This window comes from Streptopelia decaocto (assembly GCF_964273445.1).
Source record: "Streptopelia decaocto genome assembly, chromosome: 6".
Classification (NCBI taxonomy): Eukaryota; Metazoa; Chordata; class Aves; order Columbiformes; family Columbidae; genus Streptopelia; species Streptopelia decaocto.
The window spans coordinates 47,630,922-47,658,545 of record NC_138660.1 but is presented as its reverse complement, the minus strand read 5'-3'; the positions used below and the strand labels follow the sequence as shown (position 1 = coordinate 47,658,545).

General features: G+C 39.6%; 1 protein-coding gene across 5 annotated transcripts; it reads left to right on the top strand.

Annotated features, from left to right (window-relative positions):
• The first annotated feature begins 381 nt into the window (after positions 1-381).
• On the top strand, positions 382-27,624 carry PPIG (peptidylprolyl isomerase G). 5 transcript variants are annotated; one of them, XM_082057004.1, is made up of 15 exons: positions 382-532; positions 1,237-1,338; positions 1,706-1,745; positions 9,199-9,278; positions 9,387-9,461; positions 11,636-11,743; positions 12,230-12,274; positions 14,175-14,262; positions 15,379-15,408; positions 15,499-15,638; positions 23,161-23,365; positions 24,422-24,589; positions 24,987-25,071; positions 25,911-26,047; positions 26,345-27,624. In XM_082057004.1, the coding sequence occupies exons 4-15, from the start codon at positions 9,218-9,220 to the stop codon at positions 27,462-27,464; spliced, it is 2,262 nt and encodes a 753-aa protein (XP_081913130.1). In that variant the 5' UTR covers positions 382-532; positions 1,237-1,338; positions 1,706-1,745; positions 9,199-9,217; the 3' UTR covers positions 27,465-27,624. The 5 variants fall into 5 exon arrangements, with proteins under 5 accessions (XP_081913130.1, XP_081913131.1, XP_081913129.1 ...); XM_082057005.1 differs by lacking the exon at positions 1,706-1,745; XM_082057006.1 differs by lacking the exon at positions 1,237-1,338 and having other exon boundaries at positions 393-532.

Here is a 27,624-nt window from a genome sequence, read left to right as displayed (position 1 = left end):
GAAGGCCAGCGCCGGCCGGGGCACGTTTGGCTGGGAAGCCCTCATGTCCCTGTCGGCGGAAGGCAGAGGCAGGACCCCGCCGTGCCCGCCGCAGGCACCGCCTCCCTCCGCTCCAGGGACACCGGTGCCTTCCCGCGCTGCACCCAGCCGGGCCCCAGGTGGCCGGGACCGGCGACGCGGGCCGGGGCGGCAGCGGCCCCGGCAAGCCGGGCGGCGGGAGGGGGCGGAGCGCCGCTGACGAGCTTGAGGAGGCGGGCGCCCCCTTCCCCCAACGGCTTCGGCTCCTTCCGAGCGGCCCCCGCTGCCTCCCCGCTGCCAGGCAGGGCTGCACCGCGGCCGACGATCCCCTTTGCCGTTCCCGGGCCGGGGTGCCGCTTCTGCCGTCTCCGCACCCCTCACTTCCCCCGCGCCGCACCGCCCCCGGGGTCGCCCCCTCCCGCCCTTTCCTTCCACTGACGCAGTCTGTGCCGCACCAGCTCTAACATGGCGGCGAGGCGCTGAGGAGCGCGGGGCGACGCGGGCCGCGAGCGGGGTGAGTGCCGGTGCCGCAGCCGGGCGCCGGCCGGGGTCTGACCCGGTCGCCATGTGGCCGAGCGAGGGCCGCGGCCCAGGCCGCCGTGTGAGCGCTGGGGGTTCGGGGGGCGGAGGTCGCAGCGCTGCGGGGCCTGAGGCTCGGTCACGGACAGGGCTGGGAGCCCCGGCCCGCCCAAGGGACTACGCCGGCTCGGCCTGGCTCGGCCTGGCCCGGCCTGGCCGCCGCTCCAGGACGGGCGTGGGGTAGTTGCGGTTGTCTGCGCCGCCTCGCCGCGCACACACGCCCCCTCGCAAGGCCCGGCGGCCCGAGTGCGAGGGGCGGGCAGGCCGCGGCCGGGGCTCCAGCGCGGCCCTGAGGGGGTACCCGGGGCGTCCCAGGTGAGGGTGGTCCCCGAGAGGACGGGGCGTGTGTGCGGAGCTGCGCGCGAGGCCCGAAGGCAGGTGGGCGCGGGAGACGCAGGTGGAGCGGCGGACGGGGCCTGGCGACACTTGCGCCAGGCGTGGGGGTCGGGTGTTGCTTCTCCGCAGCCTAACGAGCTGCGGGCTGGGCCCGCCGCGGGTCTGCCGGCCCCCTGCGAGTGCCCTGGCCGGGCTCGGGTGCTGCTGGGTGTCTGCTCGGGAGTTTGAATGAGTCCTCCCTCCGCCCCTAGAAGGCGAAGTAACTGGGCTGTCTGCGTGCCACATGTTCTCCTCCCTCTGCAGGCCTCTGCTGGGGAAGTGGAGCCTACAGGAGCTACCATGACCAGCAAGAGGGTCCTCTGCCTCTCTTAAGGATTTCCTAAGGCACTTCAGAGATTTTTACAAGTAATTAGCTTCAGACTCATTTTGTTTGCAGCCACAAACTATAAGTACTGTGTGCATATGCTTGTACTTTGGGTCATTAAGGGGGCTTTAAAGGAGAAGAAAATAGCTGTTGAAACTATGGACAAAATATCTATTGTGGTGTTAAATATTGCCTTAAAATTCACTCAAAATTAGAAAAGTATCTTCCCTAATGATGATAAGTTACTTTTGCTAGTAGTTGCGTAATGTTTGACTAGTTAAGTTAATTATGTTTTAGCAATCATCTGAGACCTGTTTTAAGAGGAACATGAGACCATTTCTTTTGCATTAAGTGTTTTCTAAGATATATCTTTTCCTCTGCTGTAATATTTTGGTTTTCATGTTTTAGTTCGATATTGCCTGCAGAAGAGGCTGTTCTTTGGGCAGAGGTAAATGTTTTTAGTTTTGTGTTTTGTTTTGTTTTCTTTACCCCATTTTGTTTCACAATTCCCATTCATTAATGCATTGGGGTCCAGCATGAATAAAATCTTTACATGCTACCATGATAAAAATATGGAAATTGCACATTATTTATGAAGCATTAGTTTATCTAAACTCAGACCTTGATTTATCAGTTTTTAAAAATAATAAGGATTTCAGAAAAAGTGTAGTTTCCTGTATATGAAATAGCTTTGAAGAGGGACATATACAGGATACAAACATCAGTAATCCTCTGAGAGTGTCCTTTGGGACTATATTTCTTATTAAGAATTCCAAATTTTCCAGTATTCTTCTGTGGAACAGAAACTTTAAAAAAGTTAGCCGAGCAGTCATCAAGCTGTTACCAGAACTGGGAGGGAGGGCTGACATACCAGAAGGCTGTGTTGCGATCCAGCGAGACCTGGATGGGCTGGGCAGAGAAGAACCTGATGAAATTCAACAAGGGCAAGTGTAGGGTCCTGCATCTGGGGAGGAATAACCCCAGGCACCAGTACAGGTGAGGGGTGGACCTGCTGGAAAGCAGCTCTGCAGAGAAGGACTTGTGAGTTCTGGTTGACAACAGGTTGACCATGAGCCAGCACTGTGCCCTTGCAGCCAAGAAGGCCAGTGGTATCCTGGGGTGCATTAAGAAGAATGTGACCAGCAGGTCAAGGGAGGTTGTCCTCCCCCTCTACTCTGCCCTGTTGAGGCTGTACTTGGAGCACTGCATCCAGTTCTGGGCTCCCCAGTTTAAGAAGGACAAGGAACTACTGGAGGGAGTCCAGTGGTGGACTATGAAGATGATAAGGGGTCTGGAACACCTTTTTTATAAGGAGAGACTGAGAGAGCTGGGTGTGTTCAGCCTGGAGAAGAGAAGGCTGAGATGGGATCTCATAAATGTTTATAAATATCTCAAGGGTGGATGTCAAGAGGATGGGACCAGACTCCTTTCAGTTGTGCCCAACGATAGGATGATGGGCAACAGGCACAGACTGAGCCATAGGAGTTTCCATCTAAACATGAGGAGAGACTACTTTGAGGGTGTCAGAGCCCTGGAACAGGCTGCCCAGAGAGGTTGTGGAGTCTTCTGCTCTGGAGACATTCAAACCCACCTGGACACATTCCTATGCAATCTCCTCTGGGTGAACCTGCATTAGCAGGTGGGTTGGACTAGACGATCTCCAGAGGTCCCTTCCAACCCCAATCATTCTGTGATTCTATAAAATAAAATTTATTTTTTTAATCTTAGGATTTCAGAAAATCTGTGGATTATGAAGGAATTCTAAGTGGAGAATATGTACTACAATGGAGGATTTTCCTCTGCTGCAGCATGATGTCTCCACTATCAGTTCACTCTTCCAAGCATGTGCATTTAGGAGACATCTTCCATTTGGAAGCAGTCAATGCCTGCCTGGGAGGAAATATGACCATCTTCTAATGGAGTGAGGTTTAGGTAGGAGGCTGGAATGAGGCTGTGAAGGGATCTAGAGCTAAAGTAGTAAAGAGGAGAACATGAGAATAAAAGATGATAGTTCAAAATAATGTTACTACCTTCTCAGCTGATGTTATCCCAGCTGAGAGTTATAACTGGCTGTGTATTCTTTACATACTTTAGTAACAAAAGACTAAATTCATGTTAATCATTGTAAAAATCATACTGAAAGTGATGTAAATGAACTGCACAGTGTAGTAGTGTTAGGAGTATGTACTGCATATTTAGTCAGGGCCTGTCTGAGGATGGTATTTTCTTAAATTTCCCCAAGAGGATAGTGGGCTCTTGCCTCATATCCATGGAAGACAATGGTTGATATTGCCATGTATCTCTTAATTTGATTTATTTTTTAGGAGAGGAAAAATACCGTGTCAATAGTCTAAAGAAGACTTGTAGTATTATTCTAGAGAAGGAAGCCTGATGTAAAGTGGTGTCAATCACCTTTTTCCTGCAGAAATGTTGAAAGCTTTTTTGTTATTGGCTTTTTCCCTTTTAATACCATTAGAAGGGGTAGTCATGTTGAAAACCTGGATGTGATTTCTGATGATGAGTAGCAAGTCTGCCTTCATAAATTTCACAGATGTTCTATGTAAAATACACGTTTTATTTTCTTATGCATGTGTAAAGTTCACCTGATTACAAGGACAGCATCCTAAACCTGAAATTTGTTCAAGTGTAGTATCTAATTCCTAAATCTCCTGACAACAAAAATCATATGCTGCTGATGAGTAAAATGAAACAAACCAATAAAAGTAATTTCCTTAGTTATCATTGCTGCTATTCAGAATTTTTTGATGGTGAAACACAGAGGCAGAGATACTGTTGTTTGGTGAGAATGTTGAGGAAATGATGGAAACTGAGTGTTGGGCTGGTTGGATTTTTGCTGATCGTGCCTTCAGTGTCATCCTAACATAGCTGGAAGCTCTGACAGGAATGGAACTGGGAACAAAATTTGATGTCTCCCATTTAACAATCATAAATTCATTTCCAGTTTAATCCATACTGGAATGAAGATATAACATTCTTAGTCTATTGCTCCACTGTCACATTAAGCTGATATGTGCTGCTGCCAACTCTTTGATTGGGAGCAGGAAAGGGTATTTTTTGCGCAGCTGGGTGGCCACCTGCATGAAAGCTAAACATGTGAATGTATGAGCCCTCCAGTCTGGTATCAGACTGCATTCATACTGGCTTTAAGTGACTGGAACCACAGCCTTAATGAATGTGATCTATGTTTTGTATTCACTTTGTGTGTTTGTGTTTTCTAGCCTCAGAGTTTTGCTTAAAAATATATTTCTGAAGATTCTAGATGGCTATTTTTGCAATAGAAATCAGTATGGTTTAGTCTTCCTGCATTTGTAGGTGGCCTGAAACAAAATGCTAGGAATGTGACTTTATGCACTTTGTTGTTTCTTTGGGCATTGTATGAAGACCGGTGCAGAAGATAATTGTAAAATGATGCAAGGAAACAAATACAGAGGCAAGGTAAAGGAGAAATTAAGAACCAGGGAGAGCTGATGATGACAGAGAAAGAAGTGAAGGAATAGGATACTCTACATATTTTTCCTACTAAATACATCTTTGCTCCAAATTTGTTTTGTCCTGTGCAGGGACTGAAACAAATAAGTAGTCCAATGACCTGTTCAACATAGTTACAAATAAAGGGTTTTTTTCGCCCCTCGTAAAACTGGGGAATACTACTGTATTGCTGCTTGCCATCAGCTCTCGTGACGTGCGTGACATGTTGATACTTTGGTTGATGTGCATCTGTGAGTGCTTTCTAGCCTGTTTCAGTCAAAAGAAGCTAGTTTATATTAAACAGTATTAATACCAGATCCTTGCTGGCATAGGTGATTTTGAAAAAAAAAATCCTGAAGATGTGTTTTTGAGCATTTCAACACAAATGAGTGATGATGTCTGGCAGAGAGATGCTTGTGAACAGTTTGGGATGGTTATCTTTTTCCGTTGGCACAGATCATTTTGAAGGAAAACAGCTGTCTGTAGCCTCACTGTGAATTGGCCAGCTTTATCATACAAATATTTGAACAAAATATGAGGCTGATGGAGGTGTAAAGGGATGTGAACCCTGACAGAGACAGCTGGTGGTGCACTGGTTATGGATGTAGCTGTTCTGACAAGATTAAATATTTTTGGTGTATTTGTTTTCTTTCTGAAAATGGAATTACAGTTCAGCTTGTACTATATTTGTGTTTCTTGACAAACAGGCCTCTTGTTAAATATACTGAAGTGAGTTTTCTGTTTGGTGTTTGTTTTTGGTTTGTGTGTGGGTTTTTGTTCGGTGGTTTGTTTTTTTTTTTTTTTTGCACAGTGCCTACTTAGGCTTGGTTAGAGGTTCCTCAAACAGGAGGTGGTTGAGAATGATAAATGGCTTGAACATTTCAGCATAGTGCTTGGGTTGCTGTGTTGTCTATTTCTTACAGAGTTTTTGAAGGAAGAAGGAGCTGATTTCTCAGGATTGCCCTCCTGTATAGCACATTTTTGTGTATTGACTTGGCTTGACTTTAAAATAATTTTCCCTTCAGTAGTAAAATTCCATCAAGTTCACAATTAAAAGCAAAGTATCGTGGGTTAAGAGTATCCACATTCTGATTGAAAATAAATCTGAAGAGAAAAATACACAAGTCATGTAAGCTCTTTTGTTACCAGATATATCTGTTGAGCTGTACTTATAATTTTGTGACTTTATTCTTGGTGCTTTCCAATTGTGGCGGTTTTTCGTTGGTTCTGTATTTAACAATCATACCTCATACTTGCTCTTAATGCAGACAGGTTTTAAATGATCAGTATGTACAAGATTGTATTTGGTATGTGAATACTACAAGAATAGAAATTAATAATTATGGATCATTTGTAACTCAGTAGTTTTCCCTGTACACTTCAGGAGAAGGTCTGTCTGAAGTAATAGCTGTGCAAAGGATACTTAAGCATATTTGAGACAAAACACTCACTTGACTTGTAGTTAGGCAGGATAAATGTCACTGATATTTTAGCCTGGTTTACTGGGCAACATCAGCTGGAGTGTGTGGTATATTTACATGGCCTGTCAGGGAGTTCACACTGACCAGTTGACGTGACTGTCATTTAGAATCAAGTGCAGACAGTATTTAGGGGATAGTGTTGGAGGATTTAGGGAAAGTGCAGGGGATGTTGGAGGCAATGTTTAGAACACACACTGAACTTCATTTGTTCCACTGTTCATGAGAGAATGTAAAGGTCAAAAAACATCAAATAGAGCAAAAGTTGGTGAGAATAAGGGGTTCAGGTAGAATTCTTTATTTCTTTCTTCTATCTTCCACCCTTTCTTTACAAAACTGAGTTAAAAATTGACTGATGTAGGTATATTGATATTTATTTTGCAATTTAGCGTTAGTCATTGTCAATGTTTGAAGTAAAAATTGTGTCACATTTTAAGATAGTTTACATTTATTTTGGCCAAAATGCTATATATAAATGTTGATGCATACCACTACATTTCTGAAGCAAATTGACTGCGAAGGAGGAGTTAAATCCCTCCTCACTCAAGCACTACAGCTACACATTTAAACTTTGGGTACAATTGTTCGATCAGTTGTGGTACTACTGATCCGTAGGTATCTCAGCTGAGTTAAAATTGTCAGTTCTACCACCAGACAATATTTATTGCAGCATTTATTCTGAGAGATTTCCTAGCAACAAACATCCCTATGCCCCCAGGTGCAGCCGTGTGGTCTGTGCTGCTGCCCGCTGGGCTGGGCTGTCCTGAGGGCTGACCCGCGCTGCCTCCTGTGCCCCAGGGTTTGTGCAGCAGCCCGGTGAGCTGCTCAGCTGTCTGCTAACCCGGCAACACCAAAGTTCTCAGCTACAGGTGTTTTCCCTATTTGTTTCTCTGCCTGGCCTACAAAATTTGTTGTATTAATAGAAGAGAAATGGTAATTCAGGGAGAAGAGCAAGCAGAGCGGAGCAAGCCTGCTGCTTTTGACGAGTCTCTGACTTACATGAGTTAATGTATTAGTTATACAGCTTAGAGGATATCTAGTGAGATTCTGCACGTTTGCAGAGTCTTCTCATGCCAAAAATTACATGAATAATAAACAACTGAGTGGTGTTTAATTTAAATCAGTCTTGCATTGTTCTTGTGATTTCCACTGTGTAACCTTGGCAAAACGTCAGGAGTGGCACTGAGCACAAGTAGAGAGAATACAGACTAACATGATTGCACTACTGTCTTTTGATTTCTTATAGCCTCTTGTTTAGAAGCTGAGTGTGACAGATGGCAACAATTGAATTTTTTCAAGGCTGTTCTGTGGCATAGCTATGAATAAAGCTCTACGAGAGATGCATGCAGTATGTCAGCTAGATTTGACTAGTGTTTCCTGGCAATAAAAAAATTAGAACAGAAAATTTATGGATTGTATTCCAAATTCTGGCAAAGTTACTCCAATCTTACAGATCCTTTTGCTGTCATTGGTGTTATTTTTTTTTCCCTTCTATGAATTACTTCAGAGAGGATGGGGCTTCAGAAGCAGAAAATAATATAATTATTATACATAGTGTTGGAATGCCAAAGATACAAATGAGGAATAAGACATTGCTTGTTACATAAAAATAAGGGGATTTATATACTCAAAGATAAGGGAAAGGTTGCATTAAAATTCTTGATAAAGAATTATAGAATCATTTAGGTTGGAAAAGACCCATAAGGTCATTGAGTCAAACTGCAAATGTAATACTACCAAATCCACCACTAAACTATGTCCCTAAGCTCCATGTCTACATGCCTTTTAAGTATCTCCAGGGATGGTAACTCAAAAGAGGTGAGCAGTGACATAAAAGGAAAATAAACAATAAAAACCCAAAATAATTTCACTTAGCAGTAATTGCAGAAGAGCTACATCTTCGTATTTTTTTTCCATGTAGAATCATTTGGATCCTAATTAGAGCAGCTCCTTATAACTGCAGTGACAGGAATCCAGGAAATGTATTAGTAAGAAATTGAATGCTTAAGTCTTAACATGCGAATATGTTGGTGATTTGTGAAGTTATAACCATCATAAGTTATTTTCCACTCCTTGACCATTCTCTATTTGTGGCAAAAGTTCTGGTATTTCGGAAAGTATGCCTACTTGACTTGCGCAGTTACTACTCACCTACAGCACCTGAAGAAGTTCGCCGTCCTGGGCTGTTCACCTTTCTGTGCTCCTGCACAAGCAGCATGTTCTCTCTTGAGCAGCTGTAGCTCATGGCCCAGGTAATTAATAATAACTGAGATGAACTGAACTGGGCTGTGGATGCAGCAGGTGGTGTGTTCCTGAGGACAAGGGGCATGATCTGGAGCTGGTAACTCTGACCAGAGGGGTGGGCTGGTGCAAGGAGGTGGCAGCCTCCTCAGCCACTAAGTGAGCCTAACAGAGATTGCAAATTAGTCTTTTTTAAACAGTTGAAAGGCAGTTGCAAAAAATTTGAGAGCACTCAAGTTGTTTGGTCTGAAAGCTGATTTTTTTTATTTTTTTTTTTTTTTTCCTCTCTAATACTTATTTTACCTAGGATACAGAATTCTAGGAGCAGATGACTTAGATTGTTACCTGTGCCATCTGGATAGCAAGAAAACTCCAGGCTTTATTATTCCCATATGTTACAGTACCTATTCTTTTTTTTATTTCCTCATATGAAGTATGGTACTCAAGTTTACATTAAATACTATTGCAGCAAACATGAAAAAATAACTCATTTGGGTCCACAAAACATCAAAATGACCTAAATGTGTTTTCTGAACGTTTAAAAATACTAGTTTACTCTCTGTTTGGTTTTTTTTTTTTTAAGATTTGCTTTTCTGCAGTTTTTGTTGCCTTTGTAAAATCTTCAGTATTAACTTACATGTAGCTTCACTGCACAAAAGAAAAAAACTAAATTGTATTTTTATTTTTTAACAGTATTTAAATTTTTGAAGCCATGGGAGTAAAGGTCCAGAGACCTCGTTGCTTTTTTGACATAGCCATCAACAATGTACCTGGTAAGAAAATCAAAATATCCATTTGGTAACATGATTTTCATATAAGATATATAAGAATAATATGGTTACTAGTTACCTGCATAATAAATATTGCCTTTTTTTTTCTAGCTGGAAGAGTGGTCTTTGAACTGTTTTCAGATGTGTGTCCAAAGACATGTGAGAATTTTCGCTGCCTTTGCACAGGTTTGTAGGTTTTTAAATTTTATTTATATTTTTCATGTTAGCTAGTTTGATGTCTGTGTTGTTTTTCCTGATGTTTTCTTACATATAAAAATAAGTATGTAAAACATTGGTTCTTGGTATCTCTAGAGATTTAGCTGATTTCTCATATACGTTTCATGTAGAATCAAAGCAGTTGTAGCTTTGGCTTAGTTTGTTGCAGGGACTGTGTACTAATTAACTTTAAATACGGACACAGTAAGCTGATTTTCTGTTACTAGCATAGATATTACTGTTCACATTACATAACATCATCCAGTCTTGAAAGTTAGCCAATGAGAGGTCAACCATGGAGACTTTTCACTGTTGCGATGCTTTTAAGATATCTGAAAGGTATTGCTGGTATTCATTAGTATTTTCTTTTTCTTCATTTTAATTTGTCTTTGTTGATGGAGACTGGTGATTTCTATTCCTATTGAAATACAGATGATTTCCTTGAACAAAATACTGAGAAGTTTCTCTCCTAGAAGCATTTCCAAACAGAATTACTGTCCTGTGGACTGCATGCTTCTGTTGAAAATGCTAAGTTTAGCAAAACAGGTTAGCAAAAGAATAATTTTCTGAATACATAAATAGCATACATGCTTCCTGTCTTCAGCATTTTCTGCTTCCTTTCCTTCCAGCTCTGCTGTTTTTTAGGTCAAGGCTCTCTAGCTGTTAATACTGAATTGCTCAGTGGTACTAATATGATCTGAATCAGGTGTGGGTGTGTATTTACATTCATGTCAAGTTAGCTAGAACACTGAGTGCACCATTCATGATGTCTGCAGGAATGTAGGTATTACTTGATCTGGCATTAGATTTACTGACACAAAGTCAGATTATCAGAATTTGTTAACCAGTATAAACCTTACAGGGATTATTTTTAATGGCTGTATGTTATGATATGACCATGGCATTCTTGATCTGCCCTCGACCACCCAAAGTCAGATGCATTGGCTAAAGGTGTTATTCCCTGCTACTGCTTTAAATTTTTGACTTGAAGTCTTTCAACAGCTTTTCAGGTCAGAAGCATGTACTACAAAGTTCATGCTTAGTTGTTGACATTCAAAATCAGATGCTGAACTACTTTGCTGCTTTAACATTTTGAAAAATAATAAGGAAAATATACAGGCACAGTGTCAATGATATGAATCATCAGCAGATTAATTCAAATTTTGGGTTTGTTTGTTTTGCTTACTCATTTTTGGGGGTAAGTTTTGGCAAGTATGTGGAGTCTTCTTAAAACAGGCATCAACAGCTCAATTTTTCCTGGCGAAAACCTATGTTAGGCACATGACAAGTTAGTGGAACAGACACAGCTTCACATTTATCAAAGTTCCAAGATGTTTTTTCTAGCAAGTCAGATCCATATGATCCAGGTGTGTTACAGGTGAGTTCAGAGGCAACTGCCTTTGACAAAAGCTCAGTTCAATTGCTCAGAATAGGATTATGGGAATATACAGTCTAATAGTTTGCTAGGACTGAGGAAGAGATCATTTTTCTTCTAACATAGTCCCACTGGTTACTTTACTGTTACCTTGAGGTTGGCTGTGCCATTCACAGGACCCCCCCATGAGCCACTCATCTTGCTGACTCAGCAGAGGCACTATTTGAGGGTAGCAGGGAAAGTAGATGGTGTTGCAGCTGAAGCAGAGGGTCTGCTTATGGGTCTCAAGCACCAGAGCTGACATAAGTGAGGAAGATGACAGTTGTAATCCTAAGCGCAGGAGGGAATGTCCTTTCCCCTGCCTCTTTCTTTTTTTTTTTTTGTTATGAGCTTTTATGGTACCTTAACCTTGCTGTGTTTTAACTGAAGATCTGAGTTGTTTCTTATGTGCTTCTGATCAATGCCAGTTATCTTAAACCTAAACTGGCTGTTTTATTTCAATCAGTCTGCATGGAAGAGACCAGAGTTGTATACTAATGTCAGTGAGGAGTTCTTCTAGCAGAATTGTAGAGACATAAGGTGGTTTCTGGTCTGCTTTCTTAAATGCTAGTTTCCTATTGGCATTACAGGTACATGTCTCCCTCACAAGCTAATTTTTCAGAACTTAGTAGATGATTTTGATTAAGTGCATACATAGCACTTTTTTGTAGTAGAGATTCTACAGGTACAGAGAGTAATTTTGGTTTTTGTTCCTCCTCTTCTCCTTTAGGTGAAAAGGGTACAGGAAAATCCACCCAAAAGCCATTGCATTACAAAAGTTGTCTGTTTCACAGGGTTGTGAAAGATTTTATGATCCAAGGAGGTGACTTCAGTGAAGGTATGCTTTAATGCTTATGTAATAGAATACTATAAGAGTTCTGTGTAGTATCATTTACTCACATTAATTGTTCTGTGATTTAACTGATATTTTTCCTTTTTTTTTCCGCATAAGAAACTTTACATGAAAACTTTTATCGTAAACTTATATAGACTTAGTGGGTGCACACACTTTTGCTTCATTGCCTCAGTACTCAGAGTGCTAAGTACTTTCTATTGAAAGGTTTAAATGTGAGGGTAAAATATCTGCTGCTGGGAAATAAAGAAAAAAGGGAGATTAAAGCAGGATACATGGGAGAATCCTTTCTCGTTTTCCAAGTTTGCTTTGAGATTACAAAGATGCATCTTGATCTTTGCATATCTTGAAGAATAATGTCAGCCATTTGGATGCAGTTGGATCAGTATTTCATATTACAAAGCGTCTTCCACGTAGTGTGACTCTTTAATCACTAGTTGAAGTTGTAACTGTTGCTTTTCTTCTTTCAAGGAAATGGCAGGGGAGGAGAATCCATTTATGGTGGCTTTTTTGAAGGTAAGAGTTTCATCAGTCTGCTCTGTTTTGGTGTTACCTTAAGCTCTCACCTTTACATTCTATAGTCACTGTTCCGTAAACCTGAACTGTGTTGTTTTTGTTAAGATTTCCTCTGGTCTTAGAAGCCTTTGACTGTCCAGTTCAGGTTATTTTGTTTTACTTACATGAACCTTTTTAATTAAGGAAAAATGAAAACCAAACTCCTTTGTATTTGTCCATTTTACCCAATTCACATTTTTATAACTGTTTTCAAACACACAGTTCTGGTTTGAGCAGCTAGCTAAGAGTTGGGAATTGTCTTTTCTTACAGTGAAAAGGAGAAAGGCATGATAGAGTCAGGTTTCCTTGCAAATCTTTATTTAAAAGAAAACATAAAGCTCTGCTTTCCTGAACCCCAAAGGAATAAATGATAAAGAGGCCATCAGTTTTCTCATAGTCCTGGTTCGTTTTTGGTCAGTGTTGCAGAAGTATCTCCTCTGCACTCCAGTGTGTTTCTCAGCCTGTGTTTGTCCAGAGAGTAGTGGAGCATCTCTGTGTTTCTTGGAGCAGTACTTGGATTACACCTAAACCCATGTGGTGTCTAGCTGCCACCAGCAGGAGTGGTTATACTCCTCCTTCCTCCCTGCCACTTTCAGCATTGGTTCTTGTTTGAACTTGCAGCAAACAATCAAAAGAATTATTCATAATTCTAATAGGGCCAGGCAGCAATTTTATGTCAGACCTTGAGTTGAATCAAGAGTCTGCAACTGACAAAAGAGGGAGAAGGTCTTACCTTGTACCAACTGTCATTCAGCCAGCTGATCCAGCTTGCTCAAAAGCCCAAAGGCTATTGTAGCAAAAAAAGAACCAACACAAGCGAATAGTGGGGTTTGAGGACATGTATGGTTGGGGGAGATGGAAGCAGGACAAAGCCTCAGCCTACCTTCTGGCAGTTGCAAGCTGGCTGTTCAACTTGGACACAGTATGAGACTGAATTTGTGGGAATTTCTGCCTTTGTGGATCCCTTGTGGAACCAGCTCACCAGAGGATTAGATTGATACTTGATGTGATCCCAGAAAACAGTTGTTCAGGTGACTGGAGATTGAGTGGGACTGTCCCTTTCACCGCTAGTGACACAGTGTGATGTGAAACCATAGCCTTACAGATGGCATACTTTCCTTCTTTGTTAATACTTCTGCCATCTGTGTCTAAACAATACTGAGCAAACTTCCTCTGTCTGAGGAGTTTGGATCCTCCAACAGCCTTTATGCTGTTTTGGGAAAGGAGGGAGATAGGATCATCTCTTACAGGTGTCTTAAATGAAGAATAGTGACTATGTTTCACAGTTTCATTGGGATTTAGTTTGAACTGTTACAATGATGTGCTCATCACAAGTAGGACTCATTCAAGTTAAACTTACTTTCTTAATGGCCAGCTTGATAAGTTCATTTGTGTGTCTGACAAAGAGAAGTTGTTTGGGATTGCTATCAAACATGTGCATTAAAAATAATAAAACAACAAAACTGACTGTAAATGAGTGGTCTCTTAATAGTTAATGCACAGCTAAAACCCAAGTTCTTCTCCAAAGAGACAGTGATCTAGAATGTGCAGAATAGAAAGAGCAACAACTTAAAATGATGAAATCTCTGCTAATGTTGGTAGAAAACAAAGCTCTTGAACAAGAATACTCACTTTTTAGTGTTTTTCTCAGGCTATAAACCATATATTCGTGTTTCTCCTTATTAAATTCTTTAGAATGAAAGGAATAATATAGTAAAAAACAAGCTATTATTTTGAATATTTTTAATACAACTTTTTGCTGAAGTCACTAGCAGATTAAATAAGGATTAGTTTACTTAGATTATAGCATTTATCTAAGCATATATGGTATATTTAAAGTAACTGAAAACACTTTATTTAGATGAAAGCTTTGCTGTAAAGCACAACAAAGAATTTCTCCTTTCAATGGCCAACCGAGGGAAAGATACAAATGGTTCACAGTTCTTTATGTAAGTATTGTGCTGTCCTGAAATGTGTGTGTGGTTTGCCATTTGTAAACTGTAAAGGTAATCCTTTTAAATATTGAAAACTAGCTTCTGTGCAAACCCAAAGCTTTTCATGAAGATGCATGGAAATAGCCATTTTCCTAGCGCACTGTTTAGGGAGCCTGACTGTTTTTAGCACTTTTGTGTTTAGTGCTTATTGTCTGTGCAAAAGAGCCTTTGGTAGTTTTCAGTAGCTGTGTTCTAACTTGGGCAGTAAAACAAACCTGTTAGTTCCCTCTAGAACTCCATCGCTTTCCTCTAATAGGTGTTGCTTGGGAGGAAGCAAAACAGCTCTGGGGGCTCTCAAACTAGTAGAGGGTGGGTTTTTTTGTCACAAAATAACTTTCCAGTGCAGCCTTACAGTTAAAAGCTTAGTTTCTTAGAATACATTGCAGTAGGCTCTTCTTAAGTGTAATTTATATACAGAAAACATTCTTGAAATACAGCACAGTTAGCTGTGTTTCATGACCTTAACATGGTGAGTTGTGGATGTCATTTACCATTAAACTCTCATTTTGGAATTTCTGACTGATCATTCCTGTAATTATCCTAGTTTTTTACTCCTGCCATGGCTGAAATCTGTATACCTTAGTAATGCTAGTGTAGGGGAAAGCTGAAAGTCAGATCTACATCTGGGTCAAATAGCATGTACATACAGATAGTTGGGGTTTTTTTTCTTTCTTTGGTTTCTGATTATTTTCTAATGCATAGAAGTTTTTCTGCTCTGAGACAGTTGCTCATTTTTTTAATCTGTTCCTGGTAGTATTTATATAATTTAATAAGTAGAATACTTACTATATCCTATATGAGGATGCTGTCTGAAAATTTATGTGCTTGTGTTTGTTCAATAAAATGTGATAATTGAAGTAAGGAATTTAATAGGTAGTTTAATGTATAAAACATTAAATACTTTTAAATACACACAACTTTAGAATAATATATATTGGTTTTATTCAATTTTATTATTTCACTCAAAATAACTTTTACCTTAATGTGTGTATATGACCTGCTTCAAACGCTGACTGCTTTCCACTAATGCTGACTTTTTTTTCTCTTTAAATTTAAATCTGGAAACAACAGAACAACTAAACCTACACCTCACTTAGATGGGTAAATATATCTTATCTTTTTATGTTTGTTTGGGAACTGCCTTGAAATAATTAAGCACTAAGAATTCTTACTTTTGCTTAAATTCTTCAGACATCATGTTGTTTTTGGACAAGTCATCTCAGGTCAGGAAGTTGTGAGAGAAATAGAAAACCAGAAAACAGATGCATCTAGTAAACCATATGCTGAAGTACGCATACTGAGTTGTGGAGAGTTAATTCCAAAATCCAAAGGTAAAGTTGAACTGTACATTTACATAGATGTGAATAATGAGGTAATTTTGCTCACTTTCTTCCCTGTTGGTTGCTTGTAAAATATTTATAAATTTATTTGTGATGGATGGAGGGGCAATTGGTAAAAAGGTGAATAACACTGCAATATGGTTTGTCTCCTAAAAAACTTTAAAGGTGTTGATGCAGAAGACAGTAATGAAAGATCATATATGCTTTCTTCAAAGCTTTTCCTGCTATACTACCTAAATTTTAGTACAAAGCTGGCAAGCACTTCTCCCACAGAAAGTAGAGTGCTATATTAAGAAGATTGATGTCAGTCTGACTTTTGGATAACTACTGCTTTTTTTGCAGGTATTGAACTTATTTCAAGTTTCTTTCAGGTAAATCATCAGAACAGGCACTTGAAGCAGAAAATCCTGGCATTGGCCATAGCATGTGTCCTTTTTAAGTTACTATAAACTGTATTCTTAAACAGGGGTATGACAGAACCTGCCAGAAGGAATGCCCTGCTGTGCTGTTCTAGAGCTGAACATGGTATTGGAGTTTGGATTCTGTTTCCCTTACAAAATAAGACTCAAACTAGGATGTTGCTGTCAATCTGGAGAATCTCATCAGAGGAAAACCAGGATGGGAGAAACTATGATAGGTGTCATCATGCTTTATTGTTTGTAGCACATTCTGCCAATACATACTGTGAAGGGTTGCAGTAAGGATGTTGAAGCACAAGACAAGAATAATTATTTCTTTGGCCTTAGGAAAATACAGGCATTCAAACTTGAGCTTTTTAGTTTTTCTTCTCCTTTTTGATGAAGTTCTGTGTTCACCTGTTGCGATGTCTAGCAGAATGACTTTGGAGCCTGCAGTGATCTCTTCAATACCACAGAATTCCAAGTAAAGTTATTTTATGGCTTCTGACTTCTCAAAGGTTCTAGAACTTCTTAGATTAACTTGTAAGTCATGTTTTGTGTTAGGACATAATTTTGTTGTTCTGGACAGTACTCAGGAACATGGTATCTGTCAGAAAATGCCCAGATGACATAGGTTAGAAAATAGAATAATGCAGGTACAGAATGGGTGAAGCTAGTGGGTGAGATACCCACTCTGTATTTATGTCTTCCTTGGTTTGCCACGCTCCCTTTTTAGTCCATTCTGGAGCACTTGAAATTGATTACATGGAAGTTTTGGCACTCAGCAGTCTGATGACTTAAAGCCATTAGTCAGGGTGTTAAAGTACTTATTGAAAGAGTGAATTGACTAAATACAAAATAGCTTTTTCTGTTAGCTTCTCCTAAAAGAGAACAGGCTTCTGGAAAGATTTGATTTGCCCAGTCCTACCCATTTGTCTCTGTCCTTGTACCTCTCTGCCTCAGTAATGCGAGGATCCTGGAACCTGCTTCCTCTAGCTGGTCTGTTGTGCCACGGAGGGAAATTGGTGCCAGGGCGATGGGATGGCCCACTTGACTGACTGTACGACACAGTACTAGGTAATGCTGAGCAGCAGGAATGTTTGGAGAACGAGAGGCCTTGGGCAGCAGGATCAGGCAGGTAGAGGGCAGACCTGAGTGCAGGGAGGTGGGGGCACTAATGCAGAGCCAATCTGATGAAGGTGCTGCCTGACAGACCACAGTGGAGCTCCTGGGGAGTGGACAGTCCTGCTATTGGAAGGGAAGGGCTGTCTGTAAGACTTGAAAAGGGAAGTCTGCTGCTGCTGTGACAGGTGATGGTGTGGCAGGAACTGTTTACTAAGTGCACAGTGTGGGACCACTGAGGAGCTGTGCTGACCTGAGGCAATGGAGATAGGAGGACTGTTTGTCATCACATCAGAAGAAGGAAATTTGCGACGCTGCAGCCCAAGGCTGACAAGTGGAGCAGGGGAGGCCATTGGACCTATCAATATATGGAAGAGGCCAGGGAATCCAGATAGGAGGAGCCATTTCTGGGAAGGGAGCAGTGTCGTGGGAGATCATCAACAGAGAGTCATCTAACAGTGCAAATGTTTGTAGCCCATTACTATGGGAGGCACAAGGAAACTGATACTCTGAAATACGAGGCAGTTACCAGAGAAGACTGCTTTTAAGAATTTATTGTTAAGATGAAGGAATAAGGGGGTTGCCTGAGAGGGGGAGTATAATGGCAAATTTCTGTGGGAGGGTACATTATGATAGCAAGAGAGGCTTAAACTAAAGTATTTATTGTATGAGCTTCTCTGGTAGGCAACACAAAGGAAGAAATTAGACAAGTCCTTATAGAATGAAAAGAGAGCTGTTGCTTCTTGGGTTTAGCAGAGAAGCCATGGTGGCACTAGCAGAATGAGTCACGGTAGAAGGTAGGTGCTTGGTATGAATGTTTTTCTCTTAGGTTAGAGTTGAAGAAAGGCAGTCGGATTTTCGGATATCATGATGAATATCCAGCGGTGAGTGGATGATGCTCTTGACTGCGCTAACTTACTGGATGCTATGTCAATTGAATGATATGGTGATCACAACTATAACATTGCAGAGGCCTAGATCAGCAGCTTTCACCTGTGATTTGAGAGGATGATAACCTGGAAAAGTGGAACATTTGTTGTCTTTTCCTTTTTTGTTGTTGTTTTTTAATTTTATTTTTATTCAAGTTGGAGGAGTTCATGAAAATGAATGAGAGAAGACAAGTTATAAAAGGACCTCATCTCTGGCTAGGTGGTATTATTTTTAGAAAATCTTAAAGTTCCAGGGAAAATCATGAAAGATGGGAGGGGAGCAGGGTCAGGGGGGAGGCGAAGAAAGCTAAGTATTAAGGCAGTATTTAGAAAGGTCATTATGGACTAGCTAAACTAATATAATTCTCAATAAAACGTGTGGATCAAGTAACATAATACTGATTTCTTAAAGACAAATGAAGAGTCTGATACCAATTGACAAAGTTTTGCAGAAGGAGGTCTAGTCAAACAAGCCTGGCTGTATTGTTTGAGATCGTGATATTGGTTAATCAAAAGTCTGTCTGGGATGTTTTCAAGAATGTAAGACCGTGACGTTCTGATTGCAAAACGAACAAAAAAAGTTAAACTGTTTTGTGCACTGGGCAGTTTTTAACAAGAGCCTCTAATGAAGTTTTCTCATGAAAAATGTGTTTCTGGGGGTTCTGCACGGAACAGTGCTAGGCTTGATTCATGATTGTCATTGATGTTATAGATGTCCCTGTGTAGAATCACTGCTTGTAAAAGGGTGCTCTGCAATTTAAGGCAGATGATTGCTGCCTTCATAATTCATCAAAGAACAATATTGTAATTACATCATTCTATGAGTCAAATTTCTTTTTTAAAAAAGTATCAGTACAAATTGTCAAGTACTGATACAGAGTACAAAGTTACACATTTAGGAATCATGAAATATCTTTGGAATAAGAGCAATCTTAGAAAATGATGATTCTGGTAAGTCCCATCTTACTTGGACTTTTGATTCGTGTCTCTTCCCTTTCCTCTTTTCTTACCTGTTCAACGCCTACAGTACTCATTTCTCCTGCAGGTTTGTTACACATGGTTTTTAGCCCCCTTTCCACAAGCTGGTTGCTATGAACAGTTGTTTCAGACTTTTCTGTTCCAGGTGGTGTTTGTTTGTTTGTTTTTTCCTGATGTGGCCTCTAGGTATAAACTATTTTTGCTTCAGCTGAAAATGTTCAAAGGGAAGCTGGAGGTGGCTTTGTTTAACTGTTTAAGGTAGAGCTAGGGAAGGTTTTTTTATTTTTGTCTTTTTTTTATCCTTCTTTTTCTTTCCCCCTTTCTTTATTGTTGGCAGTTGTGTGGTAGGTTGCTCATCTACAAAAACCTCTATGTCCAGAGGCTTTTGTGATATAGGACTCCTCATAGTAACAATGTCATCTGATCAACAGGAATCAAGCGTGGCAGTGTTCCCTAATGGCTATCTCTGAGGACTTGATTACTCTGTATAATTTTGGCTGTAAGAAACAGTGGATCCTTAATCAAGCAGTGAAAAGCATACCAGGAACCCGTGGCAAATAATTGAAACAAGATGCATGGGAAATAGAAAAAAGGACCTGGTGCTCTGAACAGCAGGGTGATTAAACACTGGGAAAAAAATATTGGGGAAAGTATCTGTCTAAATGTCCTGAAGTAAAGGCACCCTATTTTTGGGGACTGCTCTAGTCTAATACAGGTTATTGGGCTTGATATAAAGTAACTATTTGAGTGTCACTGCTGTGAATTACAAGATGAGATCATCTGTTCTGACTCTTGTTGCCTGAGCCCGGCTGCTTTCTGATTAGGTCACTTCTTCATTTCAAGTCCAGGAGTCTGGTATCAAGGGGCTCATGTAAGACTTGCTACGGTCCCTAACAAGCTGAGATGCAGAGAGTGCTTGGCTGTGCCGTGCGGCATGCTCACGTGATTTGTGAAGTCTGGCAAATACTACAGGTCACAGTGAATGGAGCAGGAAGCAATAGATCTATTTCAGATGTGGTCATAAGTTGAAACCTGATCCTGAAGTTAATGAACTGGAACAGTTGGACTGTAAATAGAAGTCTGTTTCTTTCTCACTGACCTTCATGCTACAGGATTGGTTTCATAATTTGTTGTGTTCTGCAGTTGGCCAGCACCAGGCTGGTTCAATATTCAAATAGCATTTGCTGCTGGACAGAGATAGTTAGATGTCACCAGAAAGTATATCAAAAATCTCCTGCCAGATATTGTCTTTGCTGGGTAAACAATTCTGGGCTTTTTCGTGTTTCTGTTTGGTTGGTTGGTTTTTATGTTTTTTTTGATAGTGTTTTTGTTTTGGTTTGTGGGTTGCTTCTTTTTGGTTGGTGTGGTGGTGGTGTGTGGTTTTTTTGGTTTGGTTGGTTTGTTTGTTTCACTCCCTACCTGACACATAATTTCCCAAATATATCTGCCATTGATCTTATGTGTGGTATGTTAAGAAACGTGTTTGTTCACTAACTTGCCTCCATTTGTGTCTATTACTTACCCATTTTACAGTGGTAATTACAACATACCTGAACTTGTTGCAAGAATGCAGATCAAACCGTCACAAGTAGTTTTTGACACCCTTAAAACAGGTGCAGGGAATAACTGCATTTATTGATGCCTACTTAGACATTTTGAAATTTATCTTGGTGCCATCTTGTTTTGCCTGAAGGCGTGTAGGGAACAGTATAGTGCAACACAGTGGTTTCTTTGAATGGGCCAAACCTGGAAGTGTTGGATAAATAGGAAGCATTTCAAAGTGTCTTGGGACTTTGAAATTAGTTAAATTTTTTAATACTTTTTTTGTTTATGGTGTTTAGAGCTCAGGTGAGATTCCTGGTTTTGTTTGCTTGTCACCAGGCCTATATGACATCAGACTTCCTTGGTTCAAATTACTTTGGAAACTATTCACCTTTCTTTTATAAATATGTACTTGTTACACCCTGTGAATGTATATATATTTAGACAATGTAAAACTGATTTAGTTTTACAGAGACTTTTTATTAAGTATAGTGCTTTAATACAGACATTGAGCAAAATTTTGAGAAAGTAGATTTGGTATCTTGGTCTGGACCAACAACGGGAGTAAAAAAATATAATGAGACCTCTGTCTTTTGGAAGCATTCTCTAAGCAGCTCTAAATATATCTGATGAAAACCAGCTGATTTCAATCAGCAGCCCACCCTAAACAGGTAAGATGACCTACTAGTTTATACTGCACCCAGAACTGACCAGAAGATTGATATAATCTCTGAAGTACAGAGGCTATGTTTCAGTTGGTTGTCAGGCTTTCATTAGTCTGTATCAAATGAGGCTTGTGAATAAACATAGAAAACACCATGAAAACAGTCACTGTAGAAGTCATGTGGATATGACTTATATCTGTGATGCTAACCTGAAAAGTTAGTGCAATGGGATTAAGTTTCATCCACTGTGCCGTTTTGGGAATTTGGTCATATTAGAGGGAGAAAAAAGTGTCCGTAAAGAGTATGACACAAAAGGGAGGCCAAGATGCCGTATTTAGTTGTTTCTGCTGAGGTTTTTCTGCAGCATGTATCTGATCCACTGTTACCTGGATTAAGCCTCAGTTAGTTTGCTGTTATCCAGATCTCTTATTGCAGCCAGTTCTTTGGGAAGGAGGTGTTCTGTATCACTGTCTTTCACCACTGTGTGTGTATGTGTGTGTGTGTGTATATATATATGTGTATATATATATATATATATGTATAAAATAAATAAATAAATAAATATGTTGCTGCATTCTGAATGGGAAACCTGACAGAGTAGGATATGGGTTGATACAAAAGAAGTGTTGGCTTACACAGGTGATCTAATGCTACCTGCTAATACTTTGCTGAAGATAAGGAACGATACTGCCTTAGCTTTCTCCTAAAATATAGTTTTTTTGCTGTGATGAGGAAACAGACTATGTGGACATCAATATTTATTTTTGGTATATATTTCTTCTGTTTAATGGTGAAGGTTCTGTTTCTTCTGTCTGTGGATGAAGTATGTTGTATGGTGAATGATGAACTGCCTTTGCAATTTTCAATGGCAAAGTAAAATAATATTAGATGCTAATTAGAAAAGTCAGCTGCAGCAGTCTGAAGACAACCAGTATGCTCTTCTGGATTTTCTGGATAGAGCTTTTAACTTTACGGACAATAGCCTGGTATGAATTTCATGACATGTTTGAAGAGTATTCATACCATGTAACTGATCTACCTGAAGTGTCATAACTTGGAAGCCTAGTCTTCCTTTAGCGAGGTTTTTGTAGTGTGTATTTTGTTGTATATATATGTTTTTTTCAAATTAGTGTGACTGAAATAATACTTGCATCACTTGTAATGATGTAGGTAGGTCTTAGATCAGCTAAAGGGCATAAGGAGGTATGTTTGTTCGGGATTATTTCCTGTCAGACTAATATCAGGCTGCCAGTAAGCCACTGATGTGCAGCTCCAGGAGCCACACAAGAAATGGTGAAATATGTAATTAAGGACTAGTCAGGTCTTTATCAGGGTTCCTTTTCATAGCAGATGGTTAGGAAGTTATTTGTATCTTTGTGCCAGAAACAAAAAAAATCCAAACCAACCAACCAAACCCCCCAAAAAAGCAAACAACACATGGTGAGCTGGAGGATTAGAACTGTTCTCCGAGCATGGTTTCACTTGGCAGGAAGGCTGGTTATTTGAATCTTCCTCCTGAGCTAAATTCAATGAATAATCATTTAGTCTATGCCACCTGCTCTCTATTTCAAAACTTCTCTTGTTTGTGATTTGAAAAGATTTTATATGAAGTCAGGTTAAACCTTTCTATAAGCACTTTCTGAGTAAATTTTAAATAATTCTTCATATGTTTTCTTATGTGTTTCTAGACCTATCCTTTATTGTACTTGGGAGAAACAGCGTTTTCTCCAAAATTTCAATTTGTTATTAAGTATTTTGATGAAGTAGTCTCATTACACAATAATAAGCAGCTCAGGCAGATACTAGCTAAATTGCTGCTTCTGAGATTTATTTAGAAGTGTTTGGTATTAAAATGCATCTTTGCTATTCTGACTTAAAGCCAAGAAAGACGAAAAGAAAAGACACAAGTCGTCTTCCTCATCCAGTGACTCAGAGAGTTCAAGTGATTCGGAATCATCTTCTGATTCATCATCGGATTCTGAGAGTGCTTCAGAAGAGAAATCTAAGAAACGAAAAAAGAAACACAAGAAAAATTCAAAAAAACATAAGAAAGAAAAGAAAAAGAGAAAGAAAAGCAAGAAAAGGTCTGTTTTGAAATTTGTTTTGTTACATGTACTCCATACAGTACTATTTTGTTGTCCTCTAGCTATAGAATAGCATTCTGTAACTAGCAAAGTGGGTATTTTCAGGTTTGGGAAGCAAGCTGTTTTCATATACAAGCCTCACTTTTTCTGATGTGATGGCAAAGGACAATGTCCATGTGCACACATGCTGCAGCTTGTAAAGGAGTGACGGAATGGCCTAAGGTATACTTAGCTTGAAAGTTGCAGGAGTGCTTGATTTGAAGTGCGTAGTGACAGTTGGTTTCCCTAAATTCACTTTTGTACAGTTCAATTTAAATTATATGCAGCGGGACTTACAAGAATGTACTGTGCAGGAATATAAGCAAAACTAAACAAAAAAAAAATAAATGAACACACTTAACAATATTATTTCTGTCTAATATGCCGAAAGTCTTGCAGTTTCACTGGAAGATAATTAAACTCAAAAGGCACCCTTGCTTCTGAAAATGTTGTTTCTCATCTAATAGTTTTTTGCTTATAGTTGAATGTGAGATACAAGTTGTGTCACTGCAAATCACATTTTTCTAAGCTAGCAGTAAAACGTAAGGAACACTTGTTTAGGGCAATGCTGCCTAAACATTGCTTCTGTGGGTCTAAACCCATTTCACACAGATTTGTTTATACCAACTGCTTGGAATTACAGTAGTTTGTAGCCATTTACATATACTAGTGCAAAATCTGAATTTGACTCTCCTGATTGTGCTTTTAAAAGCAAATTTTTTTTAAAAAAAAAGCTCTGTCTAAATAGAGAGTAAATGTATGTTTAGTGTTGCAACATTGGAATTCATAGATAAAAAAATGTTGGTCAGAAACCTACTGCCGTTGTATATTTTGGAGAAAAGTCATCAGAGGGGCAAAAAAAGTTGCTTCGGAAACAGCTTGTTGCCTGAGTTTTCTGTGGTATCATTGTGTATTGAAATCAAGAGATTTTTTCCGAATTATTTAAATAGATTGAAAGGGCTTCCCTCATCTGTATAACTCACTTTAAATATAAATATTTTTTACACAAAAATAAAGCTCATCCAGTGAAAGTCAAGATGAAAACCCTGAAGCACAGCCATTGTCGACTGTCCGTCCTGAAGAAATTCCCCCTGTACCTGAAAACCGGTTCCTGATGAGGAAAAGTCCCCCTAAAGCAGATGAGAAAGAAAAAGAGAGGAAAAGCAGAGAGAAGGAAAGAGAAAGGTAATATATTGGATTTTTCAGTTTATTTGCCACTGGTGTCTATTCTAGAACAAAGGGTTAGCCTTTGAACATGGTTTTAGTGAATGAAAAGTTTAAAATGACCTATTTGAGAAAAAGGAAGTAAAATACATTCATTTAGAATTTTTTAGAACTGTCCAATCTGAATCTAGAATTTATTCTTCTTTCAAAAATGGAAAAACAGAAATCTTATAAAATATTTTGTAGTCACAAAATCTGAAGTTTTTACTGTGTGGTGGTTACCATCTGTGCTTTTAACAAAAAATAAATGTGTTTTCATTTAGTTTTATTTCATTTCGCAAGAGATTTTAAAGTATGTTATGTTTTCCTTTCTTTCTTTGACATTATAAACAATATATCTTTTTAAAATTATTTTTAGTAATCTATCGAATTCACAGTCAACATACCAGAGGAGGCTGTTAGTGACCAGATCTGGAAGGAAAATAAAAGGAAGAGGACCAAGGGTAAGTTTTTACAATCTGTTCCCCAAAAGAAGCAGCATTAAGCCTGTGCTGCCGTTACTGACCATTTTCATTAGGATGGTTTATTTTTTTAAAGAAAGGCAGGATTTATGGTGCATCATAATTGATGTGGGGATTGAGGCTTGAAGGAAGACAACAAATTATGAAAATGAAATTGATTTCCTGTTTGCATACTGAGTTTGTATAAATGGAGGGGAACAACACCTTTTTTTATGTTACTGTAGTATTCTGTGAATTAGTGAATGGAATTAGCTCAAAAAAGGCTCTGGCGAACACCAGAACCAGTACAACACTAGTGCTGGGAATGTGGGGAAGGCTTCTCCCCTTTTTGGCAGGTGGGAACTGTCAGACTGATTCTCCTGATTTTGTGAAGCCATATGCTATGCGCTGCTTGTAGCAAATGTTTTTAGTAACAGCAATCTCTCCCTCAAATTTTTAGGAAAAACATTAGAGCAGAAGTTTGAAGTATTGTTTTCGTGTTGCTTCTCAAAGCTAAGAAGAATTTGCATTGCTAGAAAAGCAAGTTGCATTTTTGCTAATTAGAAGCATCAGGAGAAGGCCTCTCAGCAGAGTACAAAAGTCCTGAAATAGAGTTACCTTAAAAATAGTTACTTGATCAGACATTTTGTACTCCTGCTTTAGCTGAATGTCAAATATGTTTTTCAGTAAGTTAATAACTTGTCCATGTAAACTTGGTATATACATGTGAAGCATAACGTTAGGTGCTGTGTAGAATCAGCCACTAGGGATAAAAATCTTGCTTAGCTATCACAGCATGTGAAATTCAAACTTAGACCCAGTTTTCTCTTTTTGCCTTCAAGCGTTATCGGACTCCTTCCAGGTCCAGGTCAAGAGATCGATTCCGACGCAGTGAAACTCCTCCACATTGGAGGCAAGAAATGCAAAGAGCTCAAAGAATGAGAGTGTCTAGTGGAGAAAGATGGATAAAAGGGGACAAGTAAGGTTATTTCTTTCCAGAGTACATGTATTGAAATTTTTTTTAGATATTAAAGGTAATACGTGTTGTCTTAGATTTTCAGTTACAGTTACTTCAAAAAATCCAGGGCGCTGACTTGGTTATCCCATTACTTAACTGTGTCTGATTTTAATCATACTACTGTAAATATGTAGTTATTAATATAGATGACCTGGTGGGATTTAAGTTTTGGTTGTGAAGCTGTCTCACTTCTGACTTAATTTTTCAGAGTGCAGGAGATCCAAAATATTTTTAAAATTGTATCTTTCTCTCTCCAAGGAGTGAAATAAATGAAAACAAGAAAGATAATCAAAAAAGCCCAGGAAGAGGAAAAGAGAGAAAAATATCAGACCACAGACAAGTTTCTGAAAGTCCAACCAGAAGAGGGGAAAAAGAGAAGAAAAAAGATCACAAATCCAGCAGTAAAGACAGGGAAACAAGAAGGAATTCGGAAAAAGATGACAAGCATAACAAAAGCAAGGCCAAGAAAAGAGCTAAATCTAGAAGCCATAGTAAAAGCCGAGAGAAATCAAAAAGTAAAGAAAGAGACTCTAAGCACAGTAGACATGATGAAAAGAGAGTAAGATCAAAAAGCAAAGAGAGAGACCATGAGAAAGGCAGAGAAAAAGAAAAGCGCTATGATTCTAGAGGGAGAGATAAAGAAAGGAGTAGGAGCAAGGAGAGAAGTAAAAGGGCAGGCTCAAGAAGTAATGACCAGGACCACAGGAGGAGTAAAGACCGTGAGAAACGCAAATCAAGAAGCAAAGAGCGTGAGCATGCCAGAGGGAAACATAGTTCCAGCAGTAGAACAAGGGATCGAAGCAAAAGCCGAGACAGGGGTAGGCGAGGAAGATCGAGGAGCAGAGACAGAGATCGTAGTAGAAGTAAAGACTATTCAAGGAATAGAGATAGAGAAACAAGAAGAAGAGGAAGATCAAGAAGCAGAGAAAGGAGAGGTACACCAGATAAATACAGAGGAAGAGAGAATAGGAGGAGGAGAGAATCAAGGAGCTCAGAGAGGGAAGAAAGTCAAAGCAGAAACAGAGAGAGGTATTCAAATAGAGAAAGTAGAAGTTCATATAAGCGGAACGATAGTGAAAGCCAAAGGAAAAGGCGTTCAAAAAGCCGTGAAAGTAGCAGTCCTGAATCCAGTAAAGATAAGAAGTCTAGTAGAGATCAGGATAGAAGTCCAGACTCAAAAAAGAGACCAAGTAGCAAAGAGAGAGAATCAAAAAAATCATATTCACGCAGCAGTAAAGAGAAGGAAAAGACCAGATCCTCAGCAGAGACAGAAATAAACCAAAAATCAAAGAGTCAGGAAAGAGATCATGCCCCTAGTAAGGATAAAAAGTCTGATCATGAAACAAGTCCTGGAACAGATGACGACAGGCACGGATGAGTTTGTGGACTTCATGTTTCCATTGTCTCAAAGTTTTAGAGACATTTTGGGGAACGCCTTTTTTTTAAGATGTGGACTTCAGTTTGGTCTTTTGATAATCTAAAACCTGGATCATTTGTACTGCTAAAGTTTTAATAAACTTGAAATGAAAAACAAATTA